Here is a 19,448-nt window from a genome sequence, read left to right on the forward strand (position 1 = left end):
GATGTTCGTCCTAAAGTTGAAAAACTTACAGTCTGAGAATCTACGAGTTCTGCTGTTTACATGGAAACAATATAACTATATACTGTACTAAAAGAGTTCTGTGGAAGTAGTCAACCACATGATAGTTCAGAAAACTGGAAATTCTAATAGGATACAGAGTGACTGGGAAAGATAAGCTGCTGTATTTGTGTTTACCATAGTTTTCTGAAGCTCTTCCTTGTGAATGTCAAGAAACTTTTGGCTGATTCTTTAACTGACCTGTATCTGAAATAAGATTACTACTTGTCTTCTTTTGAGGGTAGAGTGTAGCAGAATTATGGCAAAAATGTGTTAGGTTGCCGCTAAGCACCATTTGGTTATTTCACTCACTGCCTTCAAACACTAGTACTTTCAAACTCTTAGATGTTGTAATCTAGGGTACCACAGTTTGGACACATCCTGTTGCAATGAAACATTTTTAATTTGTTCCATAAAATTTCGGGTGAACTGCTGGATGTCAGTAAAGTGCTACCACAGTATTTCAGCGCAGTCTTCTGGCCATCTTCAGTTCTGCTGGTAATATTATACTGGCTGCCTTACTTATACCTCCGCCAGCTCTTGTGGTGTACCCAGTTGTCACTGTGCATGGGTTGCTTGAGCACATGGAATTCCTTGGTGGTGACTAGGCCCTTTCTAAGACCTCTACCCTGACTCCATTTCTCACCTCACCCCTGTAATACCCAACACACTCTCCTTCTACATGCTTCCCAATATCAACAAACCCCAAAATCCTGGATGTCCCATTGTAGCTGGTTGTTGTATCCTCTGAAAGAATTTCGGGCCTCATTGACAAACACTTCCAACTAATTGCCCAAAACCTAGCTTCCCATCAAAGAGACTCTCCACCATCCCCACCCTTTTACCGCATAGATCTCTGCTCTTCATTGTTGATACCACTTCGCTATACATCAACATCCGTCATGCCCATGATCTTGCCCCTATTGAACACTATCTCTCCCAACATCCCTCAGACTCCAAACCCACTACCTCATTCCTGGTACACCTTATTAACTTTATCCTAATCCACTACTACTTCTCCTTTGAAGGGAAGGTACACAAGCAAGTCCGCGGCAGTCATGGTCACCTGCATGGCACCCTCCTGTGGCAGCACATTTATGGCTAATCTAGAGGAAACCTCCCCAGCCTCACAAAACTCCAAACCCCTTGTCTGGTTCAGGATCATTGACAATATATTCATGGTCTGGACTTGACGTGAAAATACCCTGTCCTCATCCTTTCACAACCTGAACACCTTCTATATGAAGATGGTATCTGTTCTTTCAGACATGTCCAAAAGAACAGATATCGTCAGTGACCATGCAGCTCTCTTAGAATGAAATGATAATTAAATCAAGACCCTATACATCAACGGGGACAGTTGAAAATGTGTGCTCTGATCGGGACTTGAACCCGAGATCTCCTGCTTACATGACAGATGCTCTATCCATCTGAGCCACTCAGGGCACAGAGGATAGTGCAAATGCAGGGATTTCTCCCTTGCACGCTCCCTGTGAGACCCACATTCCCAACTTAAATGTCCACACACTACATTCGTAGTGCCCCTGCCCATTACACTCATTACTCACGGCAGACAATCTTACCGAGTCCCATAAGAGTTTGGGCAATGCATGTGCATCCGCACAGAAGATGGTCAATGGCCGGTTAGCCTTAACTGTATGAAGATGGTATCTGTTCTTTCGGACATGTCCGTAAGAACAGATACCATTGAACTTCTTCTTCTGTGCTGTATGCACATGCATTGCCCAAACTCTTACAAGACTCGGTAAGATTGTCTGCCGTGAGTAATGAGTGTAATGGACAGGGGCACTACGAATGTAGTGTGTGGACATTAAGATGGGATTGCAGGTCTCCTGGGGAGTGTGCAAGGGATAAATCCCTGCAGTCGCACTATTCTCTGTGCACTTGGTGGCTCAGATGGATAGAGCATCTGCCATGTAAGCAGGAGATCCTGGATTCGAGTCCTGGTCGGGGCACATGTTTTCAACAGTCCACGTTGATATGTATCAATGCCTGTCAACAGCTTAGGGTCTTAATTTAATTATCATTTCATTGAACACTTTCTCTCCCATGTGCTTCACCTGGTCCTCCTCAACCCAGCATGCCACCTTCCTGTACATTGACCTCTTCCTCTCTGATGGCTCCATCCGCGACTCTGTACATATTAAATCAACCAACCACCAACAGTACCTGCATTTCGTCAGCTGCCATCGCTTCAACATAAAAAAATTCTTCCCATACAGGTTAGCCACTTGGGGATGGCATATCTGCAGTGAGAACAACTCCCTTGCCCAATATGCTGAAAACCTCACTGAGGCCTTCACAGACAAGCACTATCCCCCAGATCTTGCCCGCAAACAGATTAACCGTGCCCACCCACCAATCCTCCCACCAGCCCCAAGAACCAACTACAAAAGAGCATCCCATCTGTTACCCAATACCACCTCGGTCTGGAACAACTGAATCACATTCTATGTCAGGGCTTTGATTATCTACCATTATGCCCTGGAACAAGGGACTTCCTACCAGTGATGTTTCCCATCCCTCCTAAAGTGGTGTTACATTGCACACCCAGCCTCCAATAGTATCCATTCCTATGCCACTCTCATTCTCAACACCTTGCCACAGGGATCATATCGCTGTGGAAGACCCAGGTGCAAGATTTGCCCAATCCACCCACCCTGCGCTTCCTCTTCCATTCCTCTCACAGGTTTATCCTAACCTGTCAGAGGACACACCACATTTGAAAGCAGCCAAGTCATATACCAGCTCTACTGTAATCCTTGTGCAGCTTTTTATATTAGTCTTACTACCACACAGCTCTCTACTGGGATTTACGACCACTGCTGGACTGTGGCCAAGAGCAAATTTGACCACCCTTTGGCACAACATGTAACTGAATTAACATGCTTGATTTCAGTGGCATCTTCACTATCCGGGCATCTGGATCCTCTCCACCACTACTAGCTTTTCTGAACTGTACAGATTGGAGTTGTGTCATAATTTTCCGCACCTGAAATCATCCCTGTCTCACCATAAGTTAATCTGCTGCACTCACCCTAACCCAAAAGTTTGTGTCCCCATTGTCCTGTCACTCCTCCCAATTCACATCCTCTGTGCTCATTGTGCTTCATTCTCACCCAGTGCCACAAGTCTTTTCTCCCCCTCTGTTGCTCTCCTTTTCCACTGCACCTAGAAGCCCTTCCTGTCAACACCATGTCCCTGCATGCTCCCACAAACAGTACTATACACCTTTTCCCAACCAGACCTGCTATCCACCCCCTCCCCTCCCCATGTTTCCTTCGAACCCCCACCACCAGATTGCTGGTCCCATTGGGTGCAGTTACAGCTCAGTTTGGCCACAGTGACCATTGTGTGTGTGTGTGTGTGTGTGTGTGTGTGTGTGTGTTTGTTTTCTACTTCAGAAGAACGCCTTTGGCCTAAAGCTGAAACATATAGCAGTCTTTTCGAACTTAACACATGATTTCAAATGTTTTTGAAACTTTTCTTGCTAAAATCCTCCACAAAGCAATGAAAGGGGAAAGGTTTATACTTACTACATTTTCACTGTCCTTGCAGTCAAACTTAACCATCAGAAACAATATTTTCATATATTACTTCTTTGCTGCTAACTCCGTTTGTAACACATTTTGCAGTCGTTATCCACACATACCACTGAATGTACCTGCAAAATTATATTTTTGTGTGACATATGTTTTGCGAGATATGACATCATAAACATTGAGATTCATAAAAAACTAGATTTCCTTACAATGAAATGCAAATTCCCAGACTATACTCATCCAGTGCATAATTTGAAGCTAGTGAAACCCAGCATAATTAGGATTTTCTGTCTTCAGCTGTAAAGGTTTTACATGTTTAACATCAAATATATAACAGATTTACTCGTTTGTATAGTAATAAGATGTATGAAGCTGTTTTACCCAAGGGTGTTCAATTCTGTAGAGAATCCGGGTTGAGTCACTGGATACATTATAGTCTGGGGTAGCTCATCATTGAGTAAGAAATTGTTTAGAAGCATGTAATAAGTATTAAATATGGTGCCCACTCTAGAATCTCTTGCAGACAGGTCTTTAAACAATTGAGTATGCTAATAATAGCTACACAGTACATTGGCTCCCTTGTGAGGTTTATTTACAGTTATCAGTCACACTTGGAAGACAGTAGTAACATTCATAAACAGTTCTCCACAGAACTGGCAAAGAAGGGAACATACAGAAAAGACTGACAAGAAGAAGGGACAGTCTGATAGGACTTGTGTTAAGATATCAGCAAATAATGTCCATGGTACTATAGAGAGCCGTAGAGGGTAAAAACTGTAGGGCAAGACAGAGATTGGAGTACCTACAACAAATGATTTGAGGATGTTGGGTGCAAGTGTTACTGTGAGATGAAGAGGCTAGTGCTGGAGAGGAGCTTGTGGCAGGGTAATAATTTCAACTACAGTCTTGCTATCCCTTTTTGTGTTTTCGTTAATCTTCAAAAGATCACAAGGCAAACAGTGACATATTTCCATGACAAATTTACAGCTTACTCTTCCCTGTAATCCTGTCAGACACACGCCAACCATCTTCTGCATCTAATTGTTGAGAGATAAAGCAGTAATAACAAAAGAAAAGGAGAGAGAATACAGAATGCTGACATGTGTAACCACATGTAAATTTGAATATTAATCATCAGAATAAAAAGCATGTAACTACTTGTGTCTCTTCTTACTAAAGACATTGCAACACTTGTACTTCTTGTGTTACTTTCAGTAAATTTCTAAATTACTTTAAATTAATCTTTTATACCTGATCTACTGCCTGAGATGCCTACTTTGCAAAAAGTTCTGCTGTTTCATATTGATTTAGGCTTAATTCCCACTTTTATAGGTTCTTATTGCTGATTTTGGAATAACAGTAAGATCATATAAAGTTCTAAACTTTTGTCAGCAATTTTTTTTAGTAATTTCATTTAACAGACATTTCCTTATCATATTGCATTGCAGCCTTGCACAAATATTTCATAGGTGTCACCTGTGGACTAACGCTAAAAGATTGAAATGGAAGTTCAGTTGATGATGTCGTGGGAAAAAGATAGGTTACACACTTCTTCAATGCCTGTCACCATAACAGAGGTGAGATCCAATTGTTTCATCTCACTGGACTTGAAAGTGTTGTCTCGGTGCAATATATACATTCCTTATTTGGAAGTGTGCATTGTGATAATGTTATCTGGTTAAATAGATTTTGGAAGTTATTTGTTACATTGAATTGTTTACTTGAAACGTTTAGAAGTAGTTATTTCCAGTGTTTGAAAGCAAATATTCCTTCTTTAGAAGCTAATGCAGAAAAGAGAGAATAGTAGAAAATAAAATAACACACAAATGAGATATAAAATTAATTGATTCGTAATTGAGTATGCATGGAGCCAATAAACATAAAAAAGGAACCAAAGGAAAGTCCTGCTTAGTCCTGGTATATAGTTGATAAACCTTTCTTTTTATTTCTCATCTCTTTTGCTTTCAAAAGTTTGACACTTAGAATTTATTTTGTATTGTTCCTATTAGCTGCACTGCAGTTATCATCATTCTGGTGAGTACTTTTATTTTTTACGTTTTACTGTACTTAATGCTTGATTTTTTAAACATTTTATAGGAGACTTTTATTTCAGTTGTATTTCAGATGTCATAAACATATTTTATTTATGAAAGTGTATTTTTTGTGTATACTTAAAATCTGATATAAAAAAGGAAAATATAGTTACTGCTTTTGATATAATATCACAGTGCTTGCCTGTTCTCAGACAAGAAACATTATGTGTCAGTTGTTCATTACCATGTTGGACTAAGGCTAACTGTAATGTAACAGCTTTTAATGAAGTAACAGACCATGGAATGTCTACATTATCATTTTAATTGTGTTTTCTATTACTTTTTATTTAAAAAAAAGTAATACCGTGTGTTATTGTAACACATGAAAATTAATTGGTGTAATAGTGAGGCTGATTTGATTGGGACAAAGTTCAGTAAAACATAATTGATGAAGTTCATTGACCTCCTTTACAAATTATGAATCGATTATGAAACAAAGCAATAAGCATGAATTATCAATTTACCCAGAATTAATACTGTTTGAGAAAACTTTAGCCTCAATTTCAAGAAAACAGCCCTACAGAAACAGCCTATGTTAATGTAAAAAAAAAAAAAAAAATAATGTACAACAATATAATATAATAGAAGGCATAAAAAAAACTACTCACCAAGTGGCAGGAGAACAGTCATGGGTCATGGTACACATTAAACTGTAGGTCCTGGCTGGGTTATTTCAGAGATTGGAGGAAATCAAGGGAATATCATCATCTTCACTATGACTGTACCCACTAAAGAACTGCAGTGTTCAAACGAACCTACAGTTTGAGTACAGCTGTACCTATATCTGAGCCATCTACAATTTGCCAGTGACATGTTTGCATCTAATACAGATAAACTTCCACAACACATGGAAGAACATGATGGAACAGGTCTGAAACAGGTTTATAATCAGTTTGTGCTGCTTGTTTTGACTTACGGCAGTAAGACATTGATTTTAAATGTGAAAACCATTACAAAAATGACACTTCCTCAGTGAGCAGTAGAGCATGGGAATCACTAGCACCATCAGGAAAACAACCAAATGTACGAGGTGCATTCAAGTTCTAAGGCCTCCGATTTTTTTTCTAATTAACTACTCACCCGAAATCGATGAAACTGGCGTTACTTCTCGACGTAATCGCCCTGCAGACGTACACATTTTTCACAACGCTGACGCCATGATTCCATGGCAGCGGCGAAGGCTTCTTTAGGAGTCTGTTTTGACCACTGGAAAATCGCTGAGGCAATAGCAGCACGGCTGGTGAATGTGCGGCCATGGAGAGTGTCTTTCATTGTTGGAAAAAGCCAAAAGTCGCTAGGAGCCAGGTCAGGTGAGTAGGGAACATGAGGGGAATCACTTCAAAGTTGTTATCACGAAGAAACTGTTGCGTAACGTTAGCTCGATGTGCAGGTGCGTTGTCTTGGTGAAATAGCACACGCGCAGCCCTTCCCGGATGTTTTTGTTGCAGTGCAGGAAGGAATTTGTTCTTCAAAACATTTTTGTAGGATGCACCTGTTACCGTAGTGCCCTTTGGAACGCAATGGGTAAGGATTACGCCCTTGCTGTCTCAGAACATGGACACCATAATTTTTTCAGCACTGGCAGTTACCCGAAATTTTTTTGGTGGCGGTGAATCTGTGTGCTTCCATTGAGCTGACTGGCGCTTTGTTTCTGGATTGAAAAATGGCATCCACGTCTCATCCATTGTCACAACCGACGAAAAGAAAGTCCCATTCATGCTGTCGTTGCGCGTCAACATTGCTTGGCAACATGCCACACGGGCAGCCATGTGGTCGTCCGTCAGCATTTGTGGCACCCACCTGGATGACACTTTTCGCATTTTCAGGTCGTCATGCAGGATTGTGTGCACAGAACCCACAGAAATGCTAACTCTGGAGGCGATCTGTTCAACAGTCATTCGGCGATCCCCCAAAACAATTCTCTCCACTTTCTCGATCATGTCATCAGACCGGCTTGTGCGAGCCCGAGGTTGTTTCGGTTTGTTGTCACACGATGTTCTGCCTTCATTAAACTGTCGCACCCACGAACGCACTTTCGACACCTCCATAACTCCATCACCACATGTCTCCTTCAACTGTCGATGAATTTCAATTGGTTTCACACCACGCAAATTCAGAAAACGAATGATTGCACGCTGTTCAAGTGAGGAAAATGTCGCCATTTTAAGTATTTAAAACAGTTCTCATTCTCGCCGCTGGCGGTAAAATTCCATCTGCCGTACGGTGCTGCCATCTCTGGGACGTATTGACAATGAATGCGGCCTCATTTTAAAACAATGCGCATGTTTCTATCTCTTTCCAGTCCGGAGAAAAAAAATCGGAGGCCTTAGAACTTGAATGCACCTCGTATTTGGGGAAAACTGGGGCATGTGCCATAATTATAGCTAATGAAAATGAAATCAAAGTGAGTAGACCTGTAACCAGCTGTATGGGTGGTACATGGACCAAGAAATATCTTTGCTGTAATATAAGAAAAAATTAGAATGATGACCTAATGGATGGCGGTTGTGTGGTATTAGAAAACATGTAAAAATTGTATGAATCCTAGAGTGGAAGAGTGTGAGTGTTGGAGAAGTCCACAAGAGAATTTCATCCAGTGTTGAATCCTGAATGGCTGATGATGGTATGATCCATAAGAGGACTTCACCCAGTGTTGAATCCTGAATGCTGATGATGCTGTGGTAATGGTGATGAAAGTGTTATGTAGTTAAATATGAATATAATGTATGAATATGAACATAAGAAAATGATGTAGAATCAAATTTTCCAGTATAAGTTTAAACTTTGTTACATATTTTCATTTTTAGTTAATATTACAATACAGGAAACAGCAAGATGCAAACAGTAACAGAAGCAATGATGGGCAATCACTCACCTGCAGATAGGTGATGCATGACATGTAGACAAGTGTGACAGCATAGGAAATTTCACTTGTAGCAAGCTACCATTCACTTTCAGTTAAAGTGTGAGCATGTGTGCGCAGTTATCCACACCCACCCTACACCTCCTACACACACACACACACACACACACACACACACACACACACACACCATAGTAACTCTGTCCTAAGAGAGACATATTTTTAGTTAAAATGTGTAGTGACTGGTAGTTTCATGTTAGGAAGATATTAATGTTAGGTTACAACCAGCCATCTCACAAGATGTGTTTTATCAGCCTGCTTTCTCTGAGAAAAGTATTGAAATGTATGTTTACTTTCCTACATATAAGTGCTTCAATGGTGCACAGTGTTTATAACTTTATATGGTGACATTATACACATACTTCACATGCACTTCTTGCACACAAAATCCATGAGTTCATAGGTAGCAGAGCGCATATTGAAGCCATATTCTTTGACTTCAAGACGATGTTCAATACAGTTATGTAGGGTCATGTTGTGAACAGAATATGTGCTAGTGGAATATTGGCCAGCTTTATGACGGGATTGAAGATTTCTTAGCAAATAAATATATCAGTCTCAGGGAATATATCATCACTGTTCACAATATATGTAAATGACATGTTGGATAACATTGGAAGCTCCATGTGAATGTTTGTGTACAGCGCTTTTGACTCAGTAAGAGCAAAATCACAAATCAAAAGATTCATCCACAATGGATGTAGGGTTTTTCTATCACTTATCTCTTCTTTCAGCCCTGGCAAAAGGAGGGGCAGGTCATTGCTGTTCCCTTTTTAACCTTCTCCAACATGTCCCTCTCTCTTCTCCACTAGGATGCAACTAATACCTGTAGCTACTAGAGCTATGATAGTTTTCTGCTGATAGTTTTGTGTACCTGTATGTCTGTCTGTCGACAGCACTACATATCTCACTTTCTGGAGGTAAATACTAGCCAGCAATTCTATCTCATTTTAAAATTTTTGTTTAAAGTCATTGTAAGTAATATGAATAACCACAATATAATGAAAAGGATAGTTGTTACTCACTATATGGTGGAGATACTGAGTTGCAGAAAGGCACAACAAAAAGACTGTCGGAAAGTTAGCTTTCAGCCAACAAGGCCTTTGCCAAAAGTAGACACCACACACACACACACACACACACACACACACACACACACAAACAAACAGAACTCACATGCATATGACCACTCAGCCTCTGGCAGCTAGAGTCTGGCTCCATGGCTCCAGCTGCCAGAAACTGTAACCATGTCTGAGAGAGTAGCATTTGTGTGTGTGTGTGTGTGTGTGTGTGTGTGTGTGTGTGTGTGTGTGTGTGTGTGTGTGTGGTGACTTTTTGGCAAAGGTCTTAGTGGGCTGAAAGCTAACTTTCCAACAGTCTTTTTGTTGTGCCTTTCTACGACTCAGCATCTCCGATGTAAGGTGAGTAGCAACTATCCTCTTCATAGAATTGTTACTTTCCATCCTGGATTTGCCATTGCTTAATATGCGTAGTCACTCATAGAGGGAGCAGATTTTTGTGCCCTGTGATTGGGCAGCATTTTGGAGGACCCTGAAAAGATGGATTTGAAATATACCAGGCTTGGATATGCAACAACAATTTTAATACAGTTTTAAAATGTAACACAGTATGGATAGATTAAAAAATCTATCCATCAAGTGGCATCAGGAGAAAGCACATATAAAATATATAAATATGTCAAGCTTACTGAGCCAGTGGCTCCTTCTTCTGGCCAAAGGGTTGGAGGGAAAGGAAGAGAGATTAAGAAAAGTGATTGTCAAGGTTTAGGAAATGGGGAGAGTTATGGGAAAGTTGCTCTGAACTCCGAGTCGGGGAGACTTACTGCACAGGATGAGGAGGAAAGACTGATTATTTGTGCATGCACCAGATTGGATTGGAAAACTTGAAGAACTTAAAGGGGTAACGTGGGGTAGTAAGCAAGACATTGATTACTGAAAAAACATTGTGCAAGAATCAGTAAGAGTGGGAATCCAAGTGCTTTATATATGGTAGATAGGTGGGGAGGGCAGGGGAAAAAAGACAGGATGGAAAATAAGATACAGAAAAGTAATAGGGATCAAAGAAAAGGAATAGTTATTGAAAAGAAATGCTGAGACAACAGAAATTAATGTAAATTTAGGCCAGGAGGGTGGCAAGAACCATCAGTGGAGCTACGAGAAACTAGTGGCACACGTAATGGGACAGATACTTGAGATCATGTTGTAGAGCATGCTCTGGAACAGGATATTGTGTATTACCTGGAAACACTCTCTGTTTATGCCCATTCATTCTAACCGATAAGTTATACCAATGTAAAGGCTGAACAGTGTTTATATAATAGCTGGTACAAGACATGTTTTTTCACAGGTGACTCTCCTTTTTGTAACATATGTTCTGCCATTTACAGGGCTGATATAAGTGGTGATTAGAGGATGCATCAGACAAGCCTTACAGCAGGGACAGTCACAGCAGTATGAGCCTTAGGGCAGAGAAATGAGTGCAGAAGGTGTGTAGGGTCTGACTAGGATATTGCAGGATGTGGTTCTAGGTGTGGTGGGCAAAATCTCAGACAGAATGGATTTCATTTCAGGGTAAGATTTTAGGAAGTCATAACCTTGTTGAAGTAGCCGATTAATAAATTCAAGACTAGGGTGGTAGGGAGTGACAAGCGGTGTACCCTTAAATCAATTTTTTTAGAGGGATCAGCAGTACCAAGATTCGATGTGATAGTGCGGGAAATCTGCTTTTGAACTAGGCTGGTGATATAACTACGTACAGTGAAGGTTGATGTGAGAATGGTCGTGTACTGCTGTAAAGAGTTTGCATCTGAGCAAATACGTGTGGCTCAAATGACATTACTGTATGGAAGGTAATGTTTGACATGAAAAGAATGGCAACTGTCAAAATGTAAGTTCTGTTGTTTGTTTGTAAGTTGAATGTGAACAGAAGTGTGTAGCTGACCCTCTGTGAGGTTGAGGTCAACATAAAGAAAAGTGGTAATGCATTCGGAGTAAGAGCATATGAAATTTAATTGGGAGATTCCAAAAATTTTAACAGATCAGTCTCGCCATGAGTCCATGTGGCAACAGTGTCATCAGTGTATCTTAACCAAACCAGCAGCTGAAGTCTTACTGATGCAGAGCATGCTCTACAACATGATAGTCATAATCTTGTTGCTTGTTTCACCATATATGCCATCTGAATTCTCACTCTTGACATCAGTTTCTCAGAACTCTGCAGTTGGGAACTGGCATTACAACATGTGCTTGTTTTTTTGCCACACGCATGGCCTAAATTTACATTAATTAGTGTGGTCTCAGCATTTATTTTCCGTAATTACTCCTGTTCTTCACACACTGTTATTTTCCTATATCTTTTATTTTCCAACCTGTCTATTTTTCCCCTCCCCCCTCACATGTCTACCATGTATAATTATCATAGCTTTCCACTTTTATCGAGTCTCGCACAATGTTTTTCAGTAATCTGTGTCATGTGTATTCCCTTCTCCTCCAGCTTTTAAGTTCTCTGGTTTTCAAATCTCATCCCATCTGGTAAGGCTCTCCTGACCCAGGGTTCTGGATGACTTTCCTGGAATCTCTCTAGTTCCTAAACCTCACCAGTTCTTTTCATTCACCCCTCTTCCTCCTCCTTCAACCCTATGGCCAGAAGAAGGAGCCACTGGTTCCAAAAACTTTGAAATGTAAATACCTTGGTATGTGTTTTCTCCTGCCGCCACTTAGTGAGTAGTTTTTTTATCCATCCGATTACATAATATTTTCAAAAATTGATTATTTCCATGTGCATATGTATATTGTATTTTCAAACATTAATTATTTTGTTGATACAATACAGTTTTAAATCCTATATGAGAACAATGAATTGTCCTGCTTCATTGCTGTCGGGCTTATTACTGATTTTCCTTTACTGTCAATTAAAATTTATCCCCCAATCTGTATAGTTTGTTGAAATTTTTATACCTAAAAGAAAGAAAAAGAAAAAAAAATACATAACCAGAACACCATAAGTTGCAGTGGAATACCAGAAAGTTGAGTAGTGTTTCCAGCCCTGCTCATCTCTGACTAACTACTACAACCCACTTCCATTTGAATCTTCTTACTCCATTCCAGCCTTGGATTCTCTCTACAGTTTTTACCTCTTCATTCTTGCTTCCATTACCAAACTGACAATTCCTTGATGCCTCAGTATATGTCCTATCAATTGAATTCTTCTTTTGGACGAGTTGTGTCATAAATTTCTTTTTTCTCCAATTCAGTTCATTATATCCTCATTTGCTGTTTGGTCTACCCACCTAATCTTCAGCATTCCTCTATCACCACACTTCAAAAGCTTATATTCTCCTCTTGTCTGAACTGCTTATTGCCCACATTTCACACTTCCTGCCCAATAAGTCACTTTACTATTGATAATATCTAGTTATTTTGAACTAAATTAGTCATTCCATACAGACATGTACTTTAGTGTTCATTAATATTTATTTGTCTTGCTATTTCATTTCAATAATAATCAAGTAGTGTAATCATATCTTCTTTATTCACGGTAAGATACTGTTCACTCTTTTATTTCCTCACAGACCTGTGGGTTGTATATTTGTGAAGTAACCTTTTACAACAAAATGGAATTCCCATATATTTGTAAAGTAAAATAAGGGAACAAATTGTTTCTTGTTTTGTGAATGTCAGTAATGTCAAACTAGCAAAGTGATGATGTTTTCTGTATGCATTTATATGAGAGATTAGAGACAGATTAAAGCTTTTCCATTTCATATTCATCTGCCAAAAATGTAGAGGAGTAGCCTGATAGCAACCCATTGCCACTTTTGCTGAAGTCTCGGTAGATATTTGCCAATATTTCATCATTTTCTTGAAATAGATGGCTAAACAGAAACAAAATTGGGGGATCCTACATCAGTGTCACCATTGAATCATCCAGCAGAATTTATTTCATATATGGAGCTACTAAATTGAACACACACACACACACACACACACACACACACACACACACACACACACAGGGGAATCCAAAAGTGTTGTATTTATGGCAAATATTGTTACTATGCTATTAATGCCACACACTTTATGATCAATGTAGTTTGTGCTAAAGATCATGGCGCACAGTTTACGCACCTAGAATCACTGTGTACACTGGTGAGCATCACTATCTCAACACTCCACAGAGACTCCTCTAGTTCATGTCAGTTAAAATTTTTATGTCATATGTATTAATTCCTATAGTAATAATTATTTTTAATGATTACAGAGTGAAGCATTTGATTCTGGCTGATCCTTGGGGCTTTCCTGAGAAACCCCCAGAAGCCTCCTCAAGAACTCTTCCGTTGTGGGTTCGCGCTATTGGTTATATGCTGCAACCATTTAATCCGTTGTGGCCTGTCCGTTTGGCAGGGCCTTTTGGTGAGTCCTAAAAATTATTGAAGTTAATTTATTCTCTCTCTCTCTCTCTCTCTCTCTCTCCCCCCCTCCCCCTCTCCCCCTCCCTCCCTCCCCCTCCCTCTCCGTCTCCCACACACACACACACACACACACACCATTGGTTGCAGAAATAAGCACCCAGCAGACAAATATTAAAGAAAAAGTTCAGCTTTTATGTATCTCTAGGATGCGACTGTGTAATGTATGAGGGAGTATGTTGTATCATACTCGATAATATTCAGAGAGATGCAAAAAGTCTAACAGTATGTGTAATGTTGTGAAAGTATAGTTTATTTGGTGGAGTTATATACCACATGTTTTCCAGTACAAATTTTTAATTAAATAAATTAATAAGAAGACAGAAGCAAGAAAGTGAAGGATGGAAAATAAAATTGATACTCTGCTTGCATAAAGGGCAGCAAAAGAAAATACTTGCATGAGAATTTTATCATTTCGAAAGAGCATTTGCTTTCATGCATGTCTGCTGTATTTTGCCTAACAGGAAAATGTGTAGGGACAAAAGGCTGACGAAATGATTAGAGTGTGACTGTTTGTGTTCTTATTTATTTTGTTATTTTAATTCAAAATGTAGTTCTCTCACTAATTGTTCAGTCTTTTTATGTAACAAAATTAACTTTATCACATCAGAGCCCAGAATTAAAACTTACAGTATGTGATAAAGTGTTGGCTTCCATGTGAGTCAAATGCCAGAGTGCAGCTCCCTGAAAGATCTTAGCCCATTGCCATTCTGTAATAGTGACAATGCTGTTATATCACAGAGGATTATTTAGCCACTTGATCCAAAAACTCAAGCTCTGGCATACTGCTGTGTTTGCCTGGTTCATTATTCTTGAGCCCCCCCCCCCCTATCTCTCTCTCTCTCTCTCTCTCTCTCTCTCTCTCTCTCTCTGTCGAAGCTGGTCTATGTCCTACAACAGAGCTTATGAGCTCAAAATAAAGTAAAAGTGAAAGCCATAATCCTATATTTTATCAAATGTCCCTTATAAATATTTGTAATAATATGAAATGGGGTAGATTGTTACTCAACTAATAGAGCAGATATAGAGCAACAGGCAGGTACATGGAAAGTAGACTGTTGGATATTATTAACCAGTCAGGTCCAGCCTCTGCCACAGGCTATGTGTGAGTGAGTAGTGTGTGTATTAATGTTTGCATTTCTGTGTCTGAAGAGGCTCTTTGTCAAATAGCTTAATAATATCCTGCAGTTCGCTTTCAATGTGTCAGTCTGTCTCTCACCACCTCCTCTACGTGTAACAATCTATCCAATTTCAATTGGTGCTACTCCATCCTGGATCTTCCATTATACATGAGTGTAATATGGTAACTCCTAACAAGCTGTGACCCTCCACCCATACTCATAAACGCAAATCCCCATTGTAAAATTTTGTTAACTCTCTCTCTCTCTCTCTCTCTCTCTCTCTCTCTCTCTCTACAATTAAACATTTATCATTACATGAACAGAATATTTACATTATTTGCTTGTATCTGTCCATATCTGGTTATTATTATTATTATTATTATTATTATTATTTACTTATTTATTTTTTTTTTTAAGGCAGGAAAGTAAATAATTTTGGGAGTCTCCCAGGATAAGTTGTGGGTCAGTACTGCCTTATGTGTTCCCGCATTTCTCCATAACTCAGACTCATCTTTCCTCTGGTCAGCTTCTGACACTTTTTCCATTCTTCCGTAAATAATTTATGTTAGTATTTTGCAGCTGCAGCTTATTAAACTGACGCTTTGGTAATATCACACCTGCTAGCACCTGCTTTCTTTTGAATTGGAATTATTTATGTTTTGCTTGAAGCCTTAGTGTGTTTCGCCTGTCACATATATCTTGCACACCAGGTGGGATAGTTTTATCATGACATTAAATATAATTTTTGTGTGCATGCAGTCATCCTCATTAAGCAGTACAATGTCATCGCATATCGACTCTAGTAGATTACTCTGTGCTCTGCCAAGGAAGAATGTAATTAGCTCTCAAAAGCAGAAACTCCCATGAAGTTAATGATATATCAAGTAAATTACTAAGCTTTTGTTCTTCACATTTGTGCAAGTTATTTGGTCAAATATGCAATAGATATTTTGATGTAAAACCACCAAAAAGCTGTTTTATTGTGAATGATTTAAACATTAATGTCATCAAGCATCAGAGCTAGACACAGTGCTCATTAACAACATATATACTTCATTAAGATAGAAACATATTATAGTATGGAAATGAATTACATCATGAAGCACTTAATTGAAAATTTTAAAATGGTGTATAGCACATGCTTGTAATTTTAAAATAAATTCGGTGCCTGTTTAGTGCTGTGAATGTAGATGGCTCTCTAAATATGTCTACAATATACGACAGAAACACAGAGTTAAACGTCAGTAGCAACTGCATTTCATGTTACAGTGCACCTGGAGTATAACGTGATGCATCACGTCCAGAATACAACTGAGGTAGGGCTCCAAACTCAGACCAATTAAAGGCCAGACGTGGTGCATTGAACTATTACTGTAAACAGCAAGTAGCATTAACGTCTACACATTCAGCATTGACTCTTTTTTTGTCAACAGTATATATAGTTTTGGCACTATATTGAAAAGGATAGGTTGCTACTTACCATGTTGTGGAGATGTTGAGTCACAGACAGGCACAACAAAAAGACTGCTAAACTTATATACTTTTGGCCAAAAGTCCTTTTCCTGTAGTGACAACACACACACACACACACACACACACACACACACACATGTGACCACTGTCTCTGGCTGCCAAGGCCAGACTGCAAGCGTGTATAATGAGAGAAGTAGTCTTGATGGTGGGGATAAGGAGGAGGCTGGGGAGGGGAGGGGAGGGTTGTTTGTCAGGGCAGGGGTGGGGGGCAGTAAAGAACTGCTTGTGGGAGCATACAGGGATGTAGTCAGGAGAGGATAGGGGAGGTAGGTACAGTCAGGACGTTAGACAGAGGAAGGGGGGGGGGGGAAGGGAAGGGAACAGTAAAGGAGATAAGTAAAAAGACTGCAGGTGCACTGAGGAATAGAAGGCTGTGTAGTGTTCAGCAACTGGGTGGTCTAGCTCTTTCTTGGCCACAGTTAGTTGGTGGCAGACAGCTTCTTGGTCGTCATGTCCATGCAATTTTGATGCACATTATATCAGTATAGAAACTACATTGTTGTAGCATTATCATAAAAGAAATGAAATATCTTGCAAAAAACTTGTATTTCACAAAATATAAAAATATTTTAGACTGTAAAACTGCTAACCATACATCTTATTTGTGTGTAAAAATAAATAAATAAATAAACAGGAAGCTGCATCATCATTGTAGACTTTGTATTTTTATCAGAGATGGCAAAGGACTTTAAAGAACAATTGAACATAGTTGATAATGTCCGGAAAAGATGTTGTAAGATGAATATCAACAGAAGTAAAGCAAGAGTAATGGACTGGAGCAGAATGAAATCAGGCAATGTTGATCAAATTAGGTTACAAAATGAGAGACTAAAACTAGTGAGTTTTGCTGTTTGGGCTGAAATACAGGGTATCCCCAGAGGAATGGTCAGTATTCAGGGATATGACAGGAAGGGTCACTCAAAGCAAAAGATTTCTAGTAAGCATGGTTCTAAAATGAACATCTCAAGCGGAGTGAGCACATCTTCGTCATTGGCACTGTGAAACAGTTCTGTTTTACTGCAGCTCTATGCTGTTCATACTTTAAGAAAAGGAAAAAATCTCCACTAAAACGCATACTTTAAGAGCGGTGAGCAATTGGTCATCTTCAACCGATGTGGAACACAAATCTTCAATTGAACAAATGCTCATAACTCTTAAGGTATGCTTTTAGAGCCCAGGTTTACTAGATGATTTTTCTTGCTTTGGCCCATACTACCTCCTCCCAAAATATGGAAAGCAAAGAACATACCTTAGAAGAGATTTGTTTCACAATATTAAAGACGAAGCAGTGCTCATAGCTTCTAAGGTAAACATTTTAGGGCCCATGTGTACATGACTTTTCTGCTTCGAATGATCATTCTTGTCATATCCCGACACTGGCCTTTCCTCCTGAGATATCATGTGTAATTGACGATGACCAAAGTAAAAGTTACATAAAATGCAAACTGACAATAGTAAGAGAAGTTTTTCTGAAAAAGGGAAATGTTGTTGTCGTTGTTGTTGTTGTGGTCTTCAGTCCTGAGACTGGTTTGATGCAGCTCTCCATGCTACTCTATCCTGTGCAAGCTGCTTCATCTCCCAGTACGTACTGCAGCCTACATCCTTCTGAATCTGCTTAGTGTATTCATCTCTTGGTCTCCCTTTACGATTTTTACCCTCCACGCTGCCCTCCAATACTAAATTTGTGATCCCTTGATGCCTCAGAACATGTCCTACCAACCGATCCCTTCTTCTAGTCAAGTTGTGCCACAAACTCCTCCCCAGTTCTATTCAATACCTCCTCATTAGTTACGTGATCTACTCATCTGATCTTCAGCATTCTTCTGTAGTACCACATTTCGAAAGCTTCTATTCTCTTCTTGTCCAAACTATTTATCGTCCATGTTTCACTTCCATACATGGCTACACTCCATACAAATACTTTCAGAAACAACTTCCTGACACTTAAATCCATACTCGATGTTAACAAATTTCCCTTCTTCAGAAACGCTTTCCTTGCCATTACCAGTCTACATTTTATATCCTCTCTACTTCGACCATCATCAGTTATTTTGCTCCCCAAATAGCAAAACTCCTTTACTACTTTAAGCGTCTCATTTCCTAATCTAATTCCCTCAGCATCACCCGAATTAACTCGACTACATTCCATTACCCTCGTTTTGCTTTTGTTGTTGTTCATCTTATATCCTCCTTTCAAGACACTGCCCATTGCATTCAACTGCTCTTCCAAGTCCTTTGCTGTCTCTGACAGACTTACAATGTCATCAGCGAACCTTCAAGTCTTTATTTCTTCTCCATGGATTTTAATACCTACTCCGAATTTTTCTTTTGTTTCCTTTACTGCTTGCTCAATATACAGATTGAATAACGTCGGGGATAGGCTACAACCCTGTCTCACTCCCTCCCCGACCACTGCTTCCCTTTCATGTCCTTAGACTCTTATAACTGGTTTCTGTACAAATTGTAAATAGCCTTTCGCTCCCTGTATTTTACCCCTGCCATCTTCAGAATTTGAAAGAGAGTATTCCAGTCAACATTGTCAAAAGCTTTCTCTAAGTCTACAAATGCTAGAAACGTAGGTTTGCCTTTTCTTAATCTTTCTTCTAAGATAAGTCGTAGGGTCAGTATTGCGTCAAGTGTTCAAATATTTCTACGGAATCCAAACTGATC

At 39.6% G+C, this 19,448-nt stretch overlaps 1 protein-coding gene across 5 annotated transcripts in view; it reads left to right on the forward strand.

Moving 5' to 3' along the window:
- The window catches only part of LOC124798006 (1-acylglycerol-3-phosphate O-acyltransferase ABHD5-like), a 102,758-nt gene that overhangs the window by 13,406 nt on the left and 69,904 nt on the right, over positions 1–19,448 (forward strand). For all 5 annotated transcript variants that reach the window (XM_047261195.1, XM_047261196.1, XM_047261197.1 and 2 more), the window contains one exon: positions 13,917–14,068. In XM_047261195.1, the coding sequence (XP_047117151.1) occupies positions 13,917–14,068 (152 nt within the window). The remainder of the gene's footprint in view (positions 1–13,916; positions 14,069–19,448) is intronic.

Source organism: Schistocerca piceifrons, chromosome 5 (genome assembly GCF_021461385.2).
Source record: "Schistocerca piceifrons isolate TAMUIC-IGC-003096 chromosome 5, iqSchPice1.1, whole genome shotgun sequence".
NCBI classification, from domain to species: Eukaryota; Metazoa; Arthropoda; class Insecta; order Orthoptera; family Acrididae; genus Schistocerca; species Schistocerca piceifrons.